The sequence below is a fragment of the Agelaius tricolor genome, unplaced genomic scaffold (genome assembly GCF_023055355.1).
Source record: "Agelaius tricolor isolate 1412-34295 unplaced genomic scaffold, bAgeTri1.0.p SCAF_4, whole genome shotgun sequence".
Taxonomy (NCBI): domain Eukaryota; kingdom Metazoa; phylum Chordata; class Aves; order Passeriformes; family Icteridae; genus Agelaius; species Agelaius tricolor.
In genome coordinates, this window is record NW_027269264.1 from 26593561 (window position 1) to 26613319 (window position 19759).

At 35.3% G+C, this 19759-nt stretch overlaps 1 protein-coding gene across 6 annotated transcripts in view; it reads right to left on the minus strand.

Moving 5' to 3' along the window:
* Positions 1-19759, minus strand: part of CCDC171 (coiled-coil domain containing 171) — a 153562-nt gene that overhangs the window by 45805 nt on the left and 87998 nt on the right. For all 6 annotated transcript variants that reach the window (XM_071424959.1, XM_071424955.1, XM_071424957.1 and 3 more), the window contains 2 exons: positions 10940-11085; positions 8267-8321 (listed from right to left, as the gene is read on the minus strand). In XM_071424959.1, coding sequence (XP_071281060.1) covers positions 8267-8321; positions 10940-11085 — 201 coding nt within the window. The remainder of the gene's footprint in view (positions 1-8266; positions 8322-10939; positions 11086-19759) is intronic.

The window sequence follows — 19759 nt, forward strand, 5'->3', positions numbered from 1 at the left end:
CTGACTGGTACAACAAATATGAGATTTTAGTTTTTATTTTCTTCCTAATTCAATGCTTTCTTACGGTGAAAATAAAATAATATAATTTATGGATATAAACTTCACAATGTAAGCTATATATGAGAATATTTTGTAAGTTCAAAGTTCACTAACTCTACATTATAAAAACTTATTTTTAGGCTTATTTTTCTTTCCTACTACTTTTTAAATAGCATATCATCTGCAATTTAAAGAGCAGAACAAGATCTACTGTGATCTGGTGATAAGCGAATGGAAAACAGTGATTTAATCTGTTTGTCTGATCACCATATTGCTGATACAAATGCAAATACAGAAATCATTCTAAGTGTACAAGCAAAATGGTTTCTACCACACTGCTATGTTTTCTGCATGTGACATACAACAGACAAAAATGAGTTTAGAACTTTTTAAGTAGAACAAAGTAGTTTGAATGCAAATCTTAGTCTTAACCACAGTTTTGCAAGTCTATGGCTGATTTAGCTGCGTAGTGTCCGTACCTCCAGGGCAGCATGTTGAGTGGGGGCCATATTACACAGGTTTAAAACATGCACACCTACCGGACACAGTCCTTTGCCAAGGGAAGCATTTTAACAGAAATAAGTTACTATGTAACTGCTTTGAATGGGCAAGTCTTTGTTATAGTGTTATACAAATGATTATGGAACTAAGAAGAATAATATTTTATACATTGTTGGATAGAATTAAACCTTCATAAACACTTCCTATTTGTTTTCACATTTAATATGAATTGCTAAAGTTTTCTTACTCCATATTAAAAATACAAAGGAATATACAGGAAGAAGTTCCCCCAACAATAATACTGAATAGTATTGATAACAGTAGTTCTTCAAGTAAGTTGTTGATACAGATTATTTTCCTCAGGATACATTCATATACTTGGGGCTGTCTAGAAAACAGTGATCAATCTAAGTGTGATCCATTTAAGGGAATATGGACCCCAAATTATTTGCTGCAGGATTTGGCACAAGTAATATCCAAAGAAGTACCTCCCACAGCACCCTGTCAGATCATAGAGTAAATCTGCTAATATTGGTTGCTGTTAATACCAGTCTGAGCGTGCTCTGAAAGTAAGGAAATTACTACAAAAAGTGTATATTCATCTTATCGAATGAGGGCCTATATAATTTCAGATACAATATTTTCCATCAGGATGTTTCAGCAACCAAGGATCACTCCAGAAGTCAAGAGATTGCCTGTGACAAGTCTGTGACAAGACTGCGTATCTTAAACTGAAGGCACTTTAAATCAAGCACCTAAAAATTGGAAAATTATAGACACAATTAGAGAGACAATGAGGTGCGGAATGGTATTTGGAACCAAATTCGTCAATTGAACTGCAAAAACACCGCATCAAACCTTTCTTTTTTTTTCCCCGAGAGGGATAAAAACCAAACTACACCAAATCACAATATATTTTGCTCAGACAAGAGTGTCTTATAGGGCAGAAAGGGAAACAGTTTAATGGATACTTGTTACATGGCCATCACAGTTAGTTTTGAGTCATCATTAAAAGCCATCAGATCATTGCACATTCATTCATCAAAAAAAAAAAGTCCTCAAGTCCAAGGGTCTGATTTCTGTTGATAGTGGAGGTTGAAATAGCATTTTGACATACCTTAGTGTAGGTGGCCATACATTATCGCAATTAGTTATACCGAATATTTACCTGAATAGAATAACTACTGAAAATCTCTGTATTAGCATACTGATTCAGTGACTATGCTGATTACTGCCATACAAATTTGTATTTAATTACAAAACAAGCCATTTCACAGGTGCTTTCTAAGAGAGCATTAATTACTGAATAAAAGTGTTTGTGTAAAGGAGATATATCTCATAAAATTGATGTTTTGGGTGTGCTTGACTTTTTTTTTTTTTTTCCTCTCTTCAGGACTAGTCAAGATTATGGAAATTAATTTGCAGAGCAGACTACCATCCCAGACTTACCTATCAGATTAATTCAAGCTTTCTGATATTACTACATACACACACACTGCATGGTCAGTTGAATAAGATATTAATTTGATCCACAGTTGGTTTTTTGCAAATGTTGACCACGGCACCTAAGCTTCTCTATAGCTGCAAGATGTGAACTATAATGCATCCCCTATGAAAAGGTTTCAGTGACCTTGGGCTGAAAATGAACCTATGTCGGGAGAAAACAACTGTTAATGTAGTCAATAATTCCACAATTCTCAAAACAAGGATTTCTCCTTACTAAAGGCAAATTATATATAAGTATTCAGCCTTTTAAAAAACCCAAAACAAACAAATAAACAAAAAACCAAAAAACCCCACCTCCACCAACCAAAAAAAACCCAAGCAAACAATCTACCCAAAATAAAATCAAAAAATCACCTTAAAACCAACAAAGAAAACCAAAATATAGAAACAAATATATCCTGAAATTAGTTACTTAGATACGTCCAAACTGAAAACAGTTAAGCACATGGATATGACATTCAGTAATGTCTTATCTTTACTTTGTGAAGGTTTTTAAATCCCTCTTGAGCTGGAGTATCATTTTTAGCTTGGCTAGGTCAGAATGACACTGAACAATATGAGTGATGACACACTAGACAGCTATATGGACAGAGTTGTCATCAGCAAGCCAGCTGTGCTAACACCTGTATGTCCTGCACAACTGATCTTTAGGAACACGGATCAAGAAAGTCAGATTACTAGGAGGTGAAACAAAAGTCATTCATCAAACACTGAAATTAAGAAGCACTCCTTTGAGATGGAGGAGGAGAAAAAGTAATATTTTTATTGCATTTTTTTCTTATTATAGAGAAATAATAGCTGGTTTTCTACTGCAAACTTTTTACAGAAATTATTTAGAATTTTAACAATCTAATTGTGTTTTCTTGGTGATTTTTTTGCATGTACACATACTCACTGTTTCAATAGGCTTGTGACAGGGCCAGTTGAGAACAACCCAGGACCACAGTGATGGACAGACTTTGAGCACACATATAAAGCAGGCTTCACACTTAATATTAATGTGTCTAACACACAGAAAAACCATCTTGGGAGTTTCATTAGGTTAGGCAAAAAAGAATTGAGATCTCTAAAATGAGAGCTTTAAAATCATTATTGAGATAACTAAATAATATGATGGACTACAGATCCCAGTTAACTGAGAGAAATGTGGCAGATCAGTATACCTGAATGTGTCACGTCATATCTACTGGAGTCTGACAGAGACAGCTAACTTAAGTCTCATAAGTGTTCTCTTCTTCCAGGACCTGATCAATTTGTGGTCTCATTGCTGCAACTAACAATTATTGCCACTTACACTTGAGTGTTTTTTCCAATGTAGTCACTTGTATATGGACTTAAACCTATTGCAAATTAATTCCTTGCAGGCCATAAAACTGTCATCATAAGGAAATGCATTTGATTACTATGGACCACATCAGAAATAACAATCTACTGCTACAACCTTACTAATTCTCAAGTATTCAATGGCCCCACCCCATCTCCAACTGTATTATATAACTGTATTATATGTGCTGTATTATAAAAACCCAAACCATTAAATTAGATAAAGAAATATAGCTCCGTCTTTGTATTTTTAAAAAATATACTATGGGATGGATGATACAGTGTTCATATTTTTTTTTCAATGATAGAGTCATGGGACCCAGATCTTGTAAACAGTTTAGGGGCATTTCAGAGGAGACAACAGGGGTCGCAGCGAGGCAATGAAACACAATAGTGGATGGATTTCAAGGCATGACTGCTGACACGTCTGCATGGAAGTTGTTCTGCTAGCTAGCATATGAACCTTTCAATCAGCAGAAATGAAGTGCACTACAGAAGTGGACAAAGAATAATTCTTCTCTCCAAGTGCCAGAAGGAAAGGAGCACACTGGATAGCTGCTTTGATCCCGAAGTTATCAAAGCACTGGTGTGCTGCTGTGTCCCAAAGTGTCAGAATAAGTAGGTTGCTAACTCTGGTATTGGGAAAAACAGTGAGCACATTGTATTTTATTAACCTGCTAAAACAGCCAAATCCTAAGCAGCCAGGACAGACTATGATAGACTAAACTTGTCAAGATTTTGATGGTTAAGAGTACAAGGAAAAACAAAAAAATTTCTGTCACTTTGAAGGCTGGCTCACTAGAATGACTTCTCATGGTGGTGTATAGCACAGGCTATATGTAGAGAACAGAGATTTAGGCAGGCTGAAAAGGAGGCAGCTATAGCAGTGTACCAGGTGCAGTCTCTGTGAGAACAGATGAGTGCAGGACAAAGTTGGTTCTAGACACCTCTGGTTCCCGACCCACCAGGTCACAGCTAAGACCCACAGCCCTGCTGGCAGCCCCTCTGTGAAAATGAATTTAAGAATGAGAAAAACCCATCACACAGGGAGAGAAGGAGGGAACAAAATACCGAATATCTAAGTCAGAAAAGAAGTGAGGCAGAAACACTTAAAGCACTGGATTAGGTATTTCCTCATAGCACAGAGAGAGGCTGTGTTGGGGCATATCCACACCATATTCCATGAAGGATCCCCTTCCAGGGGAGGCCGAGGAAGTCCTTCAGGATAGTTCCCAAAGGAATTAATATCCATGGAGAGTCCACGCTGAAGCAGATATTCTTGAAAGATGGCAGCCCACATGGAGAGCCCACAGTGATGCAGGGAAACAGCATGAGGAGGTAGGAGTTGCAGAGAGGAGTTGGTGTAGACTGACTGCAAACCCCTGTGCCTCACAGCATGAGCAGTGCAGTCACAAGTGAAGCTGAGATTAAAAGGCAGGGTAATGCTAGTTTTGAAATTGTTTCTACCTCTCCAAATCTACTTTAAAAAATAAATTAAAATAGTTTCCCCAGTTCAGCTGTTTAACCTGTGATGATAACTACTATGCATTGTCTCTATCTAGATCTCAACACATGAGCTTTCTCATCCTGTTTTGTCCCCCTGTCCTCTTGAGGAGGACTGAGAGACCATCTGGGTGGGCATCTGGCTGCTGGCCAAGGCTAATCCAAAAAAGCACTCAAACTGAGAAGCAATATAAGGGGAAGCTGAAGATTTCAGCAGAGATAGTGTAAAGTTATTTCTTCCTCTGGTGGGATTACAGGATAACAGAATATTCTGAGCTAGAAGGGACCCACGAAGATCATGAAGTCCACTTTTAAATCACTGGCCCATACAAGGATTGAACCCACAACAGTGGGCATTATTACCATAACTAATAGATGATTAACTACACGTTAAAGAATCTAGTAATGGAAATTAATAGATTTAATGTCTCTTACACTGTTTATACAACCAGAATATTAAGAAATAAAGAAGAAATTAATAATGGAACACAGTTTATCAGCAAGCATAACAAGGATCTATTTTATAACAAAAAATAACCTCAATGTTTTGAAAGTGTTTCAAGAAATAACTTATTTTTCATACATAAAAAAGGACTGCCCATGGGTTTTAAAATAAGACATGTTCTTAAATGATTTTTCTTTTTATTAGAAGACATTTTAAGAAAACTTTCTATGTTTGAACTTCAAGTAGATGGAATTTCCTTTCATCACTCTTTCAGTAAAATTTTATTTATTTCTGTTATCATTTTGCTATTACCTTCTGGTCATCTTCAGTATTTGATAATAAAACTGAACCAAACCACAACCCTCTTGAGGTCTCTGTCCTTGGCAATATTCTGTTTTGATTTTTTTAGTTTGTTAAAACATTCACTATGCATTTAGGTATTTGTCCATAATATTTAGATGGTATAAGATGAAAAAAGATCTCTTATAGTATCAGGAACTTTTGTGGAAATAATTCAGCTCCAGGCATAGGATATAGATAGCTAATGTGACAAGACCCAGGGTAGGACAAAAAATAACCTTCTAAAGAACATCTTGTAGTTTATGAAGGACATGAAACTGGTTGCTAAAAATATTTTCTCTCTTAGCATATCCAGTGCTCAAGTTCTTCAATGGCTATGCTTCATAAATATTCATGAAGATTAAAAAGGTAGCTCCACAATGGTCTTGAAAGAATCACTCTGGGCACAAGCATGCCCAGGCACTTTTTGGCAAAGTCAAATGTATGATAATAGATGTTTCATCCACTCATAGTGCAGGGCAAAAAGTGGTGTAAATTATCTCTGGTCCAGTGGCATATTAGAAGCACACACAGAGATTGTTTCCCTCGGATCTGATCTCTCCTGCTTTTGTTTGCAGAATGTAACACCCCTATATACCCAAAGGCAGATGATCTAGTACCCACATTGCCAACTTCTGGAATTCTTGTAGGGATAGAATATGGAGAAGAATGAGGCTATTTATGGATCAGAGTACACTGTCTTATCCGGAGTCTAACTAAGATTACTAAGGATGTCTGTAAAATCCCTCTGAGATATATAGGTAAAAATTTAGCATTATGAATTAATAATACAGATCCTGAAGTGATACAGTGGAATTTTGTGGATATTTTCTCATGAATACATCAACACAGAAATATCAAAACCTTCAATTTCAAACTCCTGTAAGTAAAGCTGAAGTTACTAGTAGTACTTGTCCAACTTCAGTTGATTCTGAACTTTACCCATTTTCTTTTGATGTCTTTCTTAAAACAAAAGTAAATCCCAGAATTTCTAGTGGAGAAAGAAAGGCTTATGGTTCCTTTACTGGTACATAGTCCATTTCTTAATGTTCTGATTTTTTACTGGATGAGAAACCCTTTAAGAACAACAGTGTAAACTTTATGGTTTACACATCAGCCATGTTCACTTATGCTAGGTAATTAGTTACCATTATGATGTCGGGTTTACATTTCAGATACTTCCCAAACAAAATCAATAATTTCCCTTTGTTCTTCTAGGAGAAATAGAATGACAAATTTTGAATGATTTACAATCAATTTTTTTTCGTTCCTGCTGAAAGGAGCATCCTGACATTTCTAATTCTTATGTTTTCTTATTGTTTATGTTGACAAACCAGAAAGGATAAATTATTTTGCTACTCACTAACATGCTACAAGGGCCTAACAGCTATGTACATCAAGAATTAAGAAGCAATATGGTAACTAAAATTTTCAGAAGAAAGATGGCTGTTTCTCAAGCAATTCACTGCATCAGGTTAATCAGTACTAAGCATGTGGCCTTCTCTATAGCCTTTCCCCAAACACTTCAATCCTTGTGCACATAATGGCATTGCTTTCAAAACCAAAATGTAACCTTGAAATCCAGGACAATAAATTCTGAATGCCAAGGACATGTATCTCTTACTGCAAAACACAACACTTTCTGCATAACATGAGTTTTTATGCTTAAAGGAAGCCAGTATGAAAAAGGTGGGGGCAAAAAGCAAGACAATTTCAACCAGCACAGTTTGCTGCAGCTAAACCACACAGTTTTAGGTTCTGTCACTTTCTTGAACATTAAAGGAAAGAAAGACTTGAAAAAAGTATCTGAAAATTAAATTAGTTTTGGTGAACACAGAAACTAAAATGAAGAATAGATTCCCATGTTGCTGTGAATTCAAGATGTGATAAGGGAAATTAACACTCCAAGGTAATAAAAACACTTATTTTGCTTTGTTTTGCTCTAGACTAAAAACAGTTCTAAAACAATCAACAACTAGAGCTACAGTTAAAACAGTCCTTTTGCCTAAATAATTAATATACAAGCTTTGTTGGACTTTCAAATAATGCTATACCACGGCAAAACTGTGCAAGTCAAAGAGAATACTTAAGATTATTACTCAATTTAAAAAATGCCCTAAAAAATCATGAAAGCTTCTGACTACAGGCTACGTCTTACTGTCCTTTCCTTATGTTTTATCATGTATCAAAGACTAAAGTAGCATGCACAAAGCCATATGGTTTTATGACCACCATGCATGTGACATCACCAAATGACCTCTGGCTTACACGGCATAGACTTAGCTCCATAGAAATTGTTAGTCATTTGGATATTCAACTGTCTTCACTTGGTAACTAGAAATAGTGGTCTCAGCTATTAAAGGAAGAAAAGTGGATGTTTGTAGTTAAGTTTTGTAGTAAGAAATAAGAAGTTCATGTACTTTAAAATTGTATTTTACTTCACTAAAAATGAACAGTTTTTTAGGATAAAAGAAGTTGAAGGTGGAAATAAACTCTAAGAAAAGGAAGCCACCTTACAACTTCTACTCCTCTCCTTTCCTGAGCAAAAGCAGTGATAAAACTTTGGTATATTTAGAAATACAAATCAGAGGAATAATTTTAAATTCTTACCTTATGCAGAGTGTCTTCTACAGCTTTCATATGACTAATGATCAATTCTCTGTCTCTATTACAAGACAAAAAAAAGAGGTAGATCATAGAACTGAAACTCTAATTAACTGAAATTAATTTTCTGCTAGTTTTTAACTATCACGTCTTTCAAATAATTGTTGATAACTCAAAGTATTATGTTTTTGTCTCTCCTTTTTATATCCCCAATGCAAACCTTAAAAAATAGTTCATGTACCACTATTTGGAATATTTCCATGTGAAATTTGTTTCTGTTGTGGACAATCAAACTAGCTGCTCTTATGGACAGATTCATGAACAAATATCATTTTCTTGAAGAGTTTTAGATGTAAAAGGCATGTTGAATGGAATTATCTAGCAGGAAGAGAATACATTCTCTTACATTTCTAAAAGTCCAGCCAAATATCCTATCCTTACAATAGGGAGGTTTGGAGAATGAAACAATTCTCTAATGCCCTTTTGTAGATTAGGACTTCAGTAAGAAAGACAGCTCTCATCAGCTATGCTGTCATGAAAAACCTTGGCCTCAGCTCATGATTGACAGAAATAGAACTGAAGTTGCATAATACCACATGACTAAGGAGAAAAGAGAGCATGACCATAGGAAGTCAAATAGAATCCATGCCAGAAAAGCTAATACACTTCAATATTTCACAACTTTTTCTTATTTTGCCAGCTATGTGTATATTTTGTTTGAGCTTTTACAATACCAGAATCCATAGAATCAGTATGATTTAGGTTGGAAAAGACCCTTAAGGTCACTGAGTCCAACCCTTAGCTCAGCCCTGCCTGGCCCACCACTAAACCATGTCTCCAAGAACCACATCTTTTAAATACCTCCAGACTCTACAACTTCCTTGGGCAGCCTGTTCCAATGCTTGACAACCCTTTCAGGGGAGGATCTTTTCCAAATATCCAATCCAAACCTCTCTTGGCACAACCTGAGGCCATTTACTCTTGTCCTATCACTTGTTACTTGGGAGAACAGCCCAAGCCCCAAGTCACTACAACCTCCTTTCAGGTACAATAAGGTCTTCCCTCAGCCTCTTTTTCTCCAGTCAAAATCATGGCATTCTTCCCCATGGAATGATGGCTGCTTTCTCATTTCTTGATTCATACTGTCTTAACAGAAAGTACCAGAAGGTGGCCAGAAGAGTAAAACTGGCTTTTACATTCCTAATAAAGTCACATAGACTTTTCTATTTTCAGGATCCTGCCTTTCTTTGGACTAGATTGACAGGGTACTTGGTTGCTGGCTGGGGATAAACCACAACACAGAGAAATTACCAAAAGACTACTGTATTTTTGTCAGGTTCACTGTTTCAGACACTTTTATTAATATTGCTTCTTACTCAGGAGGAAAGTGGAAAGAACTGCTAGCCATCACTTAAAGAAAATCAAGTCAGCCATTCTCAGAAGAAGCTAGACATCTTGCTGTCTTTTACAGCACTACAAAAATTCAGGAAAGAAACTGAAAGACACCCATGCATTGCCTACAATCACTTAAGTCATGGAATTGATATTAAAATAAGAGTTTCCAGATAAGACCAAAGTCTGTTTAGCTACTTTGCTTACATGTTCCAAAGGAATAAAAAGACACTTGCACTTTTTACAAAGAACAAGTAGAACAGTTTATGTTAGAACATAACATAGAGTTCTTATGGTAGAACAATGACTGGTTGGAAGTTTTCACATCAAAAAAACCTTTTCTGAATATAAGAATGGCCATAGGGAATGATCCTTAGTGGAGTGCATAAAATAGATTGGGGCAGGGTGAAAAGGAGAAGGCTTTTAAAAACAAATCCTTCTTTGGGCCATAATCTGCTTTGATACACTTATACTAAATAATATTTGTCATTTTAATTAGCTTGTTAAACATATCACTGATAGCTATATTAATTACATTATTTTGCTGGTGCATAAGCCCCTTAAAGCTTCTAAGCTATTCTTCTTCAGAGGTCAAATCTACCCCATGTATAATGAGAAATTTTAATTTTAAATTGAACTTTTTAAAAATCTTGGCCATGGACCAATAATATTCAAAGTGCATACTACTGTAACAGGAATAGATAACAAAGTCTGAAAGGATTTATAATTTTATCTGACTACATAACTCTAAGAGGTTATTAATAATCTCATTCAAGTCAATGGAACAGCTTTTGACTACCAATACTTTCAAAAATGGTCCCTGAACATTTCCTTCCACTCTTCAAGTTATAGTATAAAAAGGCATGGGGCTTACATCTAAATCCAAAGCTCTCTGAAATCAGAAGAAATATCTATACTATTCCACAGATAAGCCTTGGTCCAAAATGGGTTTCAGCCCCTTTAGAACAAACAATCATTCCTTAAACAAACAGAATGTGAAGGATCTATCAAAGAGATGTTGTCAAATCAGTAAGGTAATTGGCAGACAAAATGCTTATGCATTTTGGACCAAGAATTTGTAGCACTATTATGGGGCAACTACAGAAAACGCAACGTGCAGCATCTTCAACAGTTTTCTTTTTCGAAGTCTATCACTCAATTTCAAAGAGAGACAGATGTACTTTTGTTTTCTAGCATTACATTAGCTAAGGCTAAAACCCTGTGCATGAAAGTGAGAATTGATCTTTTGTCCGTTTTAAGTGATCTCCCCAAGGTCCCAGGGCTCACTTGGCTGCCATGCAGAGGGCACTCTCTGCATCGCGGATGCTCTCGCTCAGTCGACGCTTGTCCTGCTCCAGCTGGGTAAGAAGTCTATTTTGCTGACGCAGAAATCGATCTCTTCTTCTCAGCTCCATCGTTGCCTCGGAGAGACTCTGCAAGCAGACAGAAAACAGAGTTACTTGTCAGCCCAAATAATTAACTTCAGTTTATGCCATAGGCTATTAAACAAAGTGGAAAACAGACTACACTGTGTAGTAGATTTGGACCATTGCATACTAAGGTTTTATGAATTCTCTACCAAAATATTACCAACTTAGAACCCTCCAGTTTTTAGTATATTGACTGTGTACAAATACATTTATAAAATAAAATTATTTTTTGATCAAGCAGGGACATACACTATGCTACAAGTACTATATTTACAAATATCAGATCTAAACACAAAGGAAAGTAATCAAGAGTACAGCTTTAAGGAACACAGAATATTCACAAAACTTAATTTAAAATAAATATTAAAGAAAGGAATTGACAATGAAAGGGAATAAACAAGGAAAGATTTATTTAAATATTCTGCACTGTTCAGAAATTTCAGTAGAATAGATAATCTCATATTCTCTGTTAGCACATCAAATACAATCTATTTTATTGTGCTTTCACTATTATAACATTAGTTTCCCAATATGCAAAATAATATGTATATTTTCTAAACATTTCTGTCTGGCATAGAATTAACACAACATGCTTTAATCAATTCAGATTAATCCAATAGGTGAAAAATAGCACACAGGACTAATTAATACAGAATCTGGCTGGTTGCTAGTCCTTTCTGCTGGGATAAATCGATACATTTATAGACTGGAGTATTAATAATTTGATTTCATAATTTGTCACGTTACATTTTACTTATAGCTGTTAATTGCCTTTTTAGAAAGAAATTATAATCAGTGGTTATAAACATACTTTTACACATAGCATATTTCCTGATACATCCTAAAATACAGAAGAGAAGGCTGCGCAGTTGCAAGACTGAGCTCTTACACACCTTTTTTTCAAAATTTATGGGTATATTTTCTGCTTGAATTCTAAGAATGCTGTGCATAATTTGTACTCAGCACATGTCCTGAGTACTGTGGAACATGGAGATATACGATGTCCTGACTCTGGAACGTGGAGATGTACTATGCTGTGGATGAGTATGACGAACAGTATATATAAAATGCTGATAAAAATTTGGAGGGTGCTGAAAACTCAACTAATCTGAAGAAGTTTCAGACCTCTTTAAGGGTCAGAGGCATTTCAAAAGCATTACAATAGAGAAATTTTCTATAAAACAACAATCTACAGCAAAGGACTGCATAGTCCTGTAAAATAAACTGTCATCTGTGGACTGGCATAAGTCTTCTTCTTACATTCCTAAAGAGAGAAGGTAACCAGTTACTTCAGCAGTGGTGTATTTTGAAGGTACAGCACCATTACTTGAAGTCTTGTTCAGGAATTTACAAAATCTAAGCTGAAATTAATCACAACTGTAAGAAAAAAACCTGAAGTTTATTTAAAAAACTCTAAACCCAGAAATGTTAATATTATTCTTGTTCAAATGACTGCAGGTTGAATAATTCTATTTTGACTCTTGTGTCCTTATTTTCAATAAACAACTGATATATTTCCCCTAAGGAAAGATAAACACACAGATAGCATTCATCCACTGCACAAGGATATTCAAAACCAGAAGTCTTGTTTTCAGAAATTCTACCCTTAAGCCAATGGAAGCTATCAAATCCCTGTCTAAACAGATGACTTTATGAATTATCAGATTTTCAGAAATTTTATTTCCAAGAATTGAAACGTGGATTAGCATGGATAAAAGGATCCATCTCTGGTTCAAAAACAAAGAGCATTATCTTCCTCCATTATTGTGTTTACTGTTTGCTTTCAACATTGAGGAAAGAGTCCTGAAAATCAAGTCAAGTAACCCCCTGCCCATATTCCCACCTTTGACAAATGGACTATATTTGAACACAGAACAAGGTCTCTATTACCAATGTTTGGTCCAACCCAGCTTCCCACCTGATTGAAAAATCTGGTTTTAAGTAGTTTCTGCTAGTATTTTGATACAAGAAATTTTTGATGCAGATGCTGTTGAATGGATTTTGGCCCCAGCATCCTAGCAATCATAGTAGAGTAAAGACAGTATAATAGGAACATTATGTGTATTTATTTTATTTTTATTATAGCTATCCATCTGCAAGGGTTGAAGAGTTGTTGGCTCCCACATAAATCTTTCATTACTGACCATGAACAGTGAAAAGACCCACTAGTCAAAATCTTCTGTGAGCTGCTAACTAACCTAGGTTACTCATTGCAAGCACATGCCTATTAACGAGGCAATAGCAGGGCCTAACTTTTTTAAGGGGCATGGTCAGCAATCCATGCCAGCTGGTGATGAAGCAATATAGAAATGGTTAAATCAAGTATCTCACTGAAGAGCTGCTCTATTATATTCAAAGAGAACCCCATTATTTACAGAAATCTCTAAAGGATTCTTACTTTATCTAGTAACATTGCAATATCTAAACAAAATGGAAACGGATTTTAGCACTCCAAAAGCAGTTTCAGCAATTACTTGAAGCTTCTTGCTACTGTGGGTTAAAGTCAAGCCTTGGAAATGTTCAAATACAGTGTGGTGTATTATAAAATAATGGCTGGTAAGCCTCTTTTTTTGCTTCTTCAGATTGATCTAATTAAAACCCTTGATAAACTTTATGGACTCTAATATTTCCAGCTGAGTGACTGAAACCAAGAGGGTGTGCCTCAAGGCAGCAAGGCAACAATGATAAGCAGCAGGTTAGCCACTAATTTCTCAGCTAGGGTAGATTGTGAAAGTGTGATGTTCTGATATCCAAGAAAGTGTTCAGGAGAGAATAGGATAAATCAAGTTTAATAACTCTGCTCCTAATTGTTCCCTCAATGCTCCACTCTAATTACTTGGAGAACTCTCCTGACTGTCACCTGATATTAAGTTGTTGGAGGCTGAGTGTGGAGCAGTGAGATAATCAATAAACATTTAGTGGGGAGAAGAATGAAGATCCCGTTAAGCAGTGGGAACCTGCAGCACCCAAAGCCCTTCTGCTCATGAGAAAACCTATGGGAGAGCCATAGTGATTGCAAAGCAATAATCCAAAGCACTGGTTTTAGGCTTTGAGGCCTTTAGGCAACAGTACATTTGAGAAAAAAAGGTTAACACGGTCATCCTAATTACAGCCCATTTTCACATTCTTCATATATAAGCAAAGACAAGCCAATTAGGTAGAAAGGAAGATAAGGGAAGTTTTATTTGTATACTAATTAAACCCCTGATGAAATTAAAGGAAAAACATACAGCTCTGTAATTGTGTCTGAGAAAGGTCACTTCAGGTTCAGTTATCAGAAAAGCACAGCCTTGAGATATTTCACTTAATCCACAATATAGCCCTTATTTTGCCCCCCAGGTCTTAGTATTTACAAAAATAAGAAAATTTCAAAACCTGATAATGCATTTATCTTGAAATGTTTTCTGTGGACAATTACAACTGTTAGAAAGTTGAGGCTAACTGTGATAAGAAGAATGAAGGTTTTAAAAACCTAGTATGTTTGCACACAGTTCTGTGAAGATGCTGAGCTTTCACTTTCAAGTACAAGTGATTCTGAACCAACTTAGAAGCTAAACTCCAATTTATTAACATTCTGTAAAATGTCATTTATCTGTCTTTCTCAGGTTTTTAGGCATTCGGGTGCTAATTCAGACATCACTGCACTCCTTCCTCTCCAGTCTGCCAAATTCTCATAGATCAGTTGAGTTTTCATCAGAATCTTTAGAAGGCGTTTCCTTTAGAGACATTTAGATTTTTGACCTATTTTCCCTCACAAATTAAGCATGAAAAAACATTTGTTGGAGAGAACAGCAAGCAACTGATGGCACTGAAGAAAAATCTCATTGGCTGTCTGTTGGCTTGGTCCTTCCACAAGCTTCCTTTAACAAGTTTAGGTTTTGCAGTCAGGAAACTTTTTATTCAAAGCCCATTACAAAAAGAAATCAAAGTTTAATATTGTAATTCTTTACACATAAAAAGGACTCTATTCAAAAGATAACAGATGGACAATCACTTCAGATGAACAATGACAGTCATACAGCTTAAATTCATGCAAAGCATGTGTGACATATTTATACTGAGACTGTATTTTCCAAGATCAACTAAAGCTAGATCAAACTGCTTAGTAAATTAGATTTAAATTACACAGACACAACACAGCAGTACAAAATATGCAAATACACTGCAGTATGTGTATAATGAACTAATTTGTGAAATTGAAGAATTTCTCTTTCAGATGAAATTTTATATGCATATTCTCTATTTAGATGCAAAATATTACTTTTAAAAAATACATTCTGAAAGCTGTCCTACACCCACAACTAATAAAATTTCACAATGAAAAGAAGTATAGAGAGTTTAGCCAGCATCCATTCCTTCACCAGTTTAAATACACTTCCCGTTATTATTGTTGGCAAATATAATGATCTCCGAGTGCCCCCCAGAAGTCTACACATAACCTAGAGCAGTTTCAAATGGTTCAAATCCAACAGGTACAACAAGCTACATTAATATTTAATGTTTACCATATTTTTAGTGTTCACCACTGCAATGCAGATCAAATACATCAGCTCAAACTATACAGCTGAAATTCCATGGGATGTTTTTTTTGAAAAGAATCTTTATTTATCAAGAAAAAATAGAAATTATGCTTATTCTATCAAAAGAGTGGATTAAAAATCTTGGGGAAAAAAAGTTCTGAGACAAAAAAAAAATCATAACTGAGATTTCTCATCAATACTTTAAAACAATCGAATACATCTAAGAATACATCTAAGAAGTACATTGAGAACTATGTCAAGAAATAAGATGGATTTACACTTCTCAAATAGAAACTATCAAGATACTATATCTGGATTCACTGTGTGTTTCACAATGTCTGCAGTGGTGTCTTAAAACATTTTGAAATGAACTCTATGTGGCTGATCTGCTCTTGCAAACAGAACTGAGGCTGACCACCCATGACATCCCTTCAAAAACAAATACTTTCCTAAGTCCTTTAAATTGCACTAGGAAAAAAAATTATGAGTGTTTAAAAGGACAGTTGAATGAGCTGTATCTGCATTGCAGGAAAAAAACAGGGATTTTTTCAACCTCTTTGCTACTGGACTTTCATCCTGACAACAACAATCTTTTCATATGCTGGTATTGAGAGAAAGAACATACCTCGTGAATTGTGTCTGAAGTATATGATATAGCACGGAAGCAGTTAAAAGAGTTAACAGATCTCAGCCTATCTAACAAAGTGCAAAATGCTCTTCTTGTCTTTGTTAGAGCCTTGTGTAATGAGGTCACAGAGCATGAGTTGAGCTTAGGTCTACTAAGCTAAACAAATACCAACCAGCATAATCATTTTAATAAATAACCCACAAAATACTGGTGAATTATGCTTTCAGGCATATTTTCACATTTCTAGCACAATGTCACACACAATTGCTTGTGATTGTTTTATATGAAAAACCCTCATAACATTGGAGTACAAACTATGGTTTATCCAAATCAGTACCAAAAATGTCAAGCAAACATCTAAAGATGATTATGAGTTAAATGACAGTACATGTAGCTCTAAAAACAGTTGTGCTATATGGCTACTGTACAAGATCTAGAACCCAAGTATTATGAAACATTTAAATGAAATTTTATTTGAGAGTCATTGAACAGATGGGGAAGGGAAAATCCACACATATACATTTTGCAAGAGATTTTTCTTACAAAATTCACTTGAAATTTGAGGCACTCATGTCATGAAAGCAAATTACATTCATCACCTACGTACGCGTAGACAACAGTCCATTTATTGACAGAAACATGGCCCTTAGACATCCAAGCAAGTTTAGGTACCTCAAACATCTCACCTGCAGTGTTTCAGGCTGGATTACAGTGCCTCAAAGACTTTCAGCTACATTTAATATCTCTTTGCTATAGTGCAAACATTTCTCAATAGAAAATCTATTCTGATAAACAAGAAAGCAACCTATTTTTCAACTGCATTAGCTCAAGATATTTAGCAAAGCATGACTGAAAATGCTTTGTGAAGTCATTGAGTATGTTTTAAAGTTATTGTGAATTAAAAGAGTTTAATAATTTAAATGGAGTAGCTTTTTCTGAATGATTTCACACAATAAAATCTCTTTCAGAGGACACATCATATGCTCATTCAGCTCCAAAGTAAAACTAAACAAAACTTTTAAAGTGAAGTAATTACAAAACATAAACTTCCCACACAAAACCTATATCCTCATGGACTGTTGATGGAGACCCCTTTGAATAAGATGTTCTGGGCCTTTCAGACATACACTAATCCCAACAGAGAGCAGTTGAGACCTACTTTTAAACTGTGTTTTGGAAAATGATAAAGTACATGATAAAATCTATGCACATTATAATTTAGAAATTTTAATCATCTTCTAAGCTAAGTGAATTAGTATTACTGGAAAGCTGCAGAGAAGGATTATATCACTTAATAGGACAAATACAATTTTATAAAAACTCAGGCTTTTTCACTATGAGTTTTAAGAATAATCCTTGAAGTTAAGTGAGAATAAATTTTTGGAATCATGTGCATGGTGGTATGAGTACATGATCATTCACTCCTTATTCAATTTCTCACACACTACCTCAGGACTGATGTTTCTTTTTTCTCCTTAGAAATGCAAATTTCTCTCCCACCAGAACATGTAGCCCTTTGCAGTAACAGACTAGAAAAGACTCAGCCCTGCATATGTAGCAGATTTTCTGTGCTTTGGCAGTGTCATGCCTCTAAATCAGATACTTAAGTGCCACCAAAATGGAATAATGGGGTTTTTCACTGTTACACTTTTTACCCTGCTAGACTCTCAGCCTTATAGTTGGTACAATTCCAAGGTTTCAAAAAGATGGTCTACACTTGGATTACATTGAAAAAGATGAATTTTCAAAACTGCCATGTACCTGTAAATGAGGCACTAATACTACAAGCAAACTCTGATGCTGCTCTGTAGCACTGCTCTCTGCAATACTGGTAATTTTGCTAAACATTATCTACTTGTGCACATAAGCACACACTATGCAAGACAGAAACACAACCAACACTTAGATTTCATCTTCACTTTAAAAGTGATAATCTATCACACGTACATACATAAAAATATTTAGTTGCATATCTATGAGGACACAACATATTGCACCAATTTCTTGCATTTCATTTGTCGCATCTCTCTTCAGTCACAGCCTCAAACCACCTGTCTCTGACCATGTCCTACTGGTCTCAATGATCTTTCATTACCAGTGACATCTCTAAGCCCTGTAAGAGACTATTTTAAGTTCTCGAGAAATACTCTTCCATTTGCTTTGTATCAGAAATTTGCTTAGAATATTTCTGAATGGTAACAGTCAGTTAAAACAATTCAGGAAGAAGAAGAAATAACAACAATAAAACATTAATGATGACAACAATTTATTTACAAAGTAAATAACCACAATTTAATTCCCACTGTTTATTTAAGAAGGAATACAATCTGAAGTTAGGGGGCATCATGACACAGAAAAAAAGTCATCTGAGTCAGGCTAAATGACACAGCATTCTGCTTCAGAACTAAATTTGAGAACAAATATTATGGTACCCTGTCTCTGTCTTCTCTTCAGACACTGGTTAAAAAATGGGAATACTAGGAGTCTTCAGAACAGTTTCAAGGAAATTTCTAAATAGAATTTAAGGTTCAGTTCTGACTGCAAAAATATACTGTCCATAACCTCAATATACTGGTAACCTCAGCTAAGTTTTTTTATGCTGAAGCCCTTTCTTGGAAGAGGCTGCTGCACAATTCCACCAGACACGCGTACATTAATGTGAGCCATCACATTGAAGAATTAGGGGCAATGACAAGAATGTCAATTAGTGCCACACAAAGGTTTGATCTTGCTTCATAAAGAGTTTTTGATTTTCTTTAATTAATTAATTAATTAGACAAATCTCTTTTTTTTAGTATGGCACTAACATTAATATGGGCTTCACAAGATTTATCACTTTATATGATTTACATTCAAATATTGCATTCCCCTTCAGATGAGTTCTGACCAAATCATACATGCAAGGTATGTGTGTTTCCACAGAGCCCCAAATTTATTAAGTGCATAAATGTTTTATTTGACCATCAGGCCAGCCACATCTTGCATGATGTACCTGCAGGGAGAAAACACACACCCCTTTTATTTTTTAAACCTCAAAAAATTAAAAAAGAATTGATAAAGATGTAATTTTATATTAAAAGGTCTATTCTTCAATATAGGTCACCCCTATCCTTCCACTCATTAAAAACTGGAGAGTAGTCACCTTAGCAGAAAAAAAACAGATACAGTAAAACAAAATTTAACTTACATAAAAGGCAACTCTTAAATCATTCTATTGAAAAAGCATCAAAGATATATTACATCCCAATATTCAGCAAGGAGATCAAAGTGCTATAAAGACATATTGATTAGATGTCTCACTTCCTTCTGGATATGCTTTGAGTCATACCAAGTGCCAAACAAGAACACAAAGCTTAATAAACAAGGTATAAGTTTCCCTGAGCATGGCAAATACAGATCCTGAAATAGGGAAGTTAAACAGTGACAGTGAATTCAGTGAAAACTGAATAATTATTTATATTTTTCTCTTTTGGTATATTTCTTAACTATAAGACAAAATGGCACCATGATGGTACAAAACTTGGAAAGT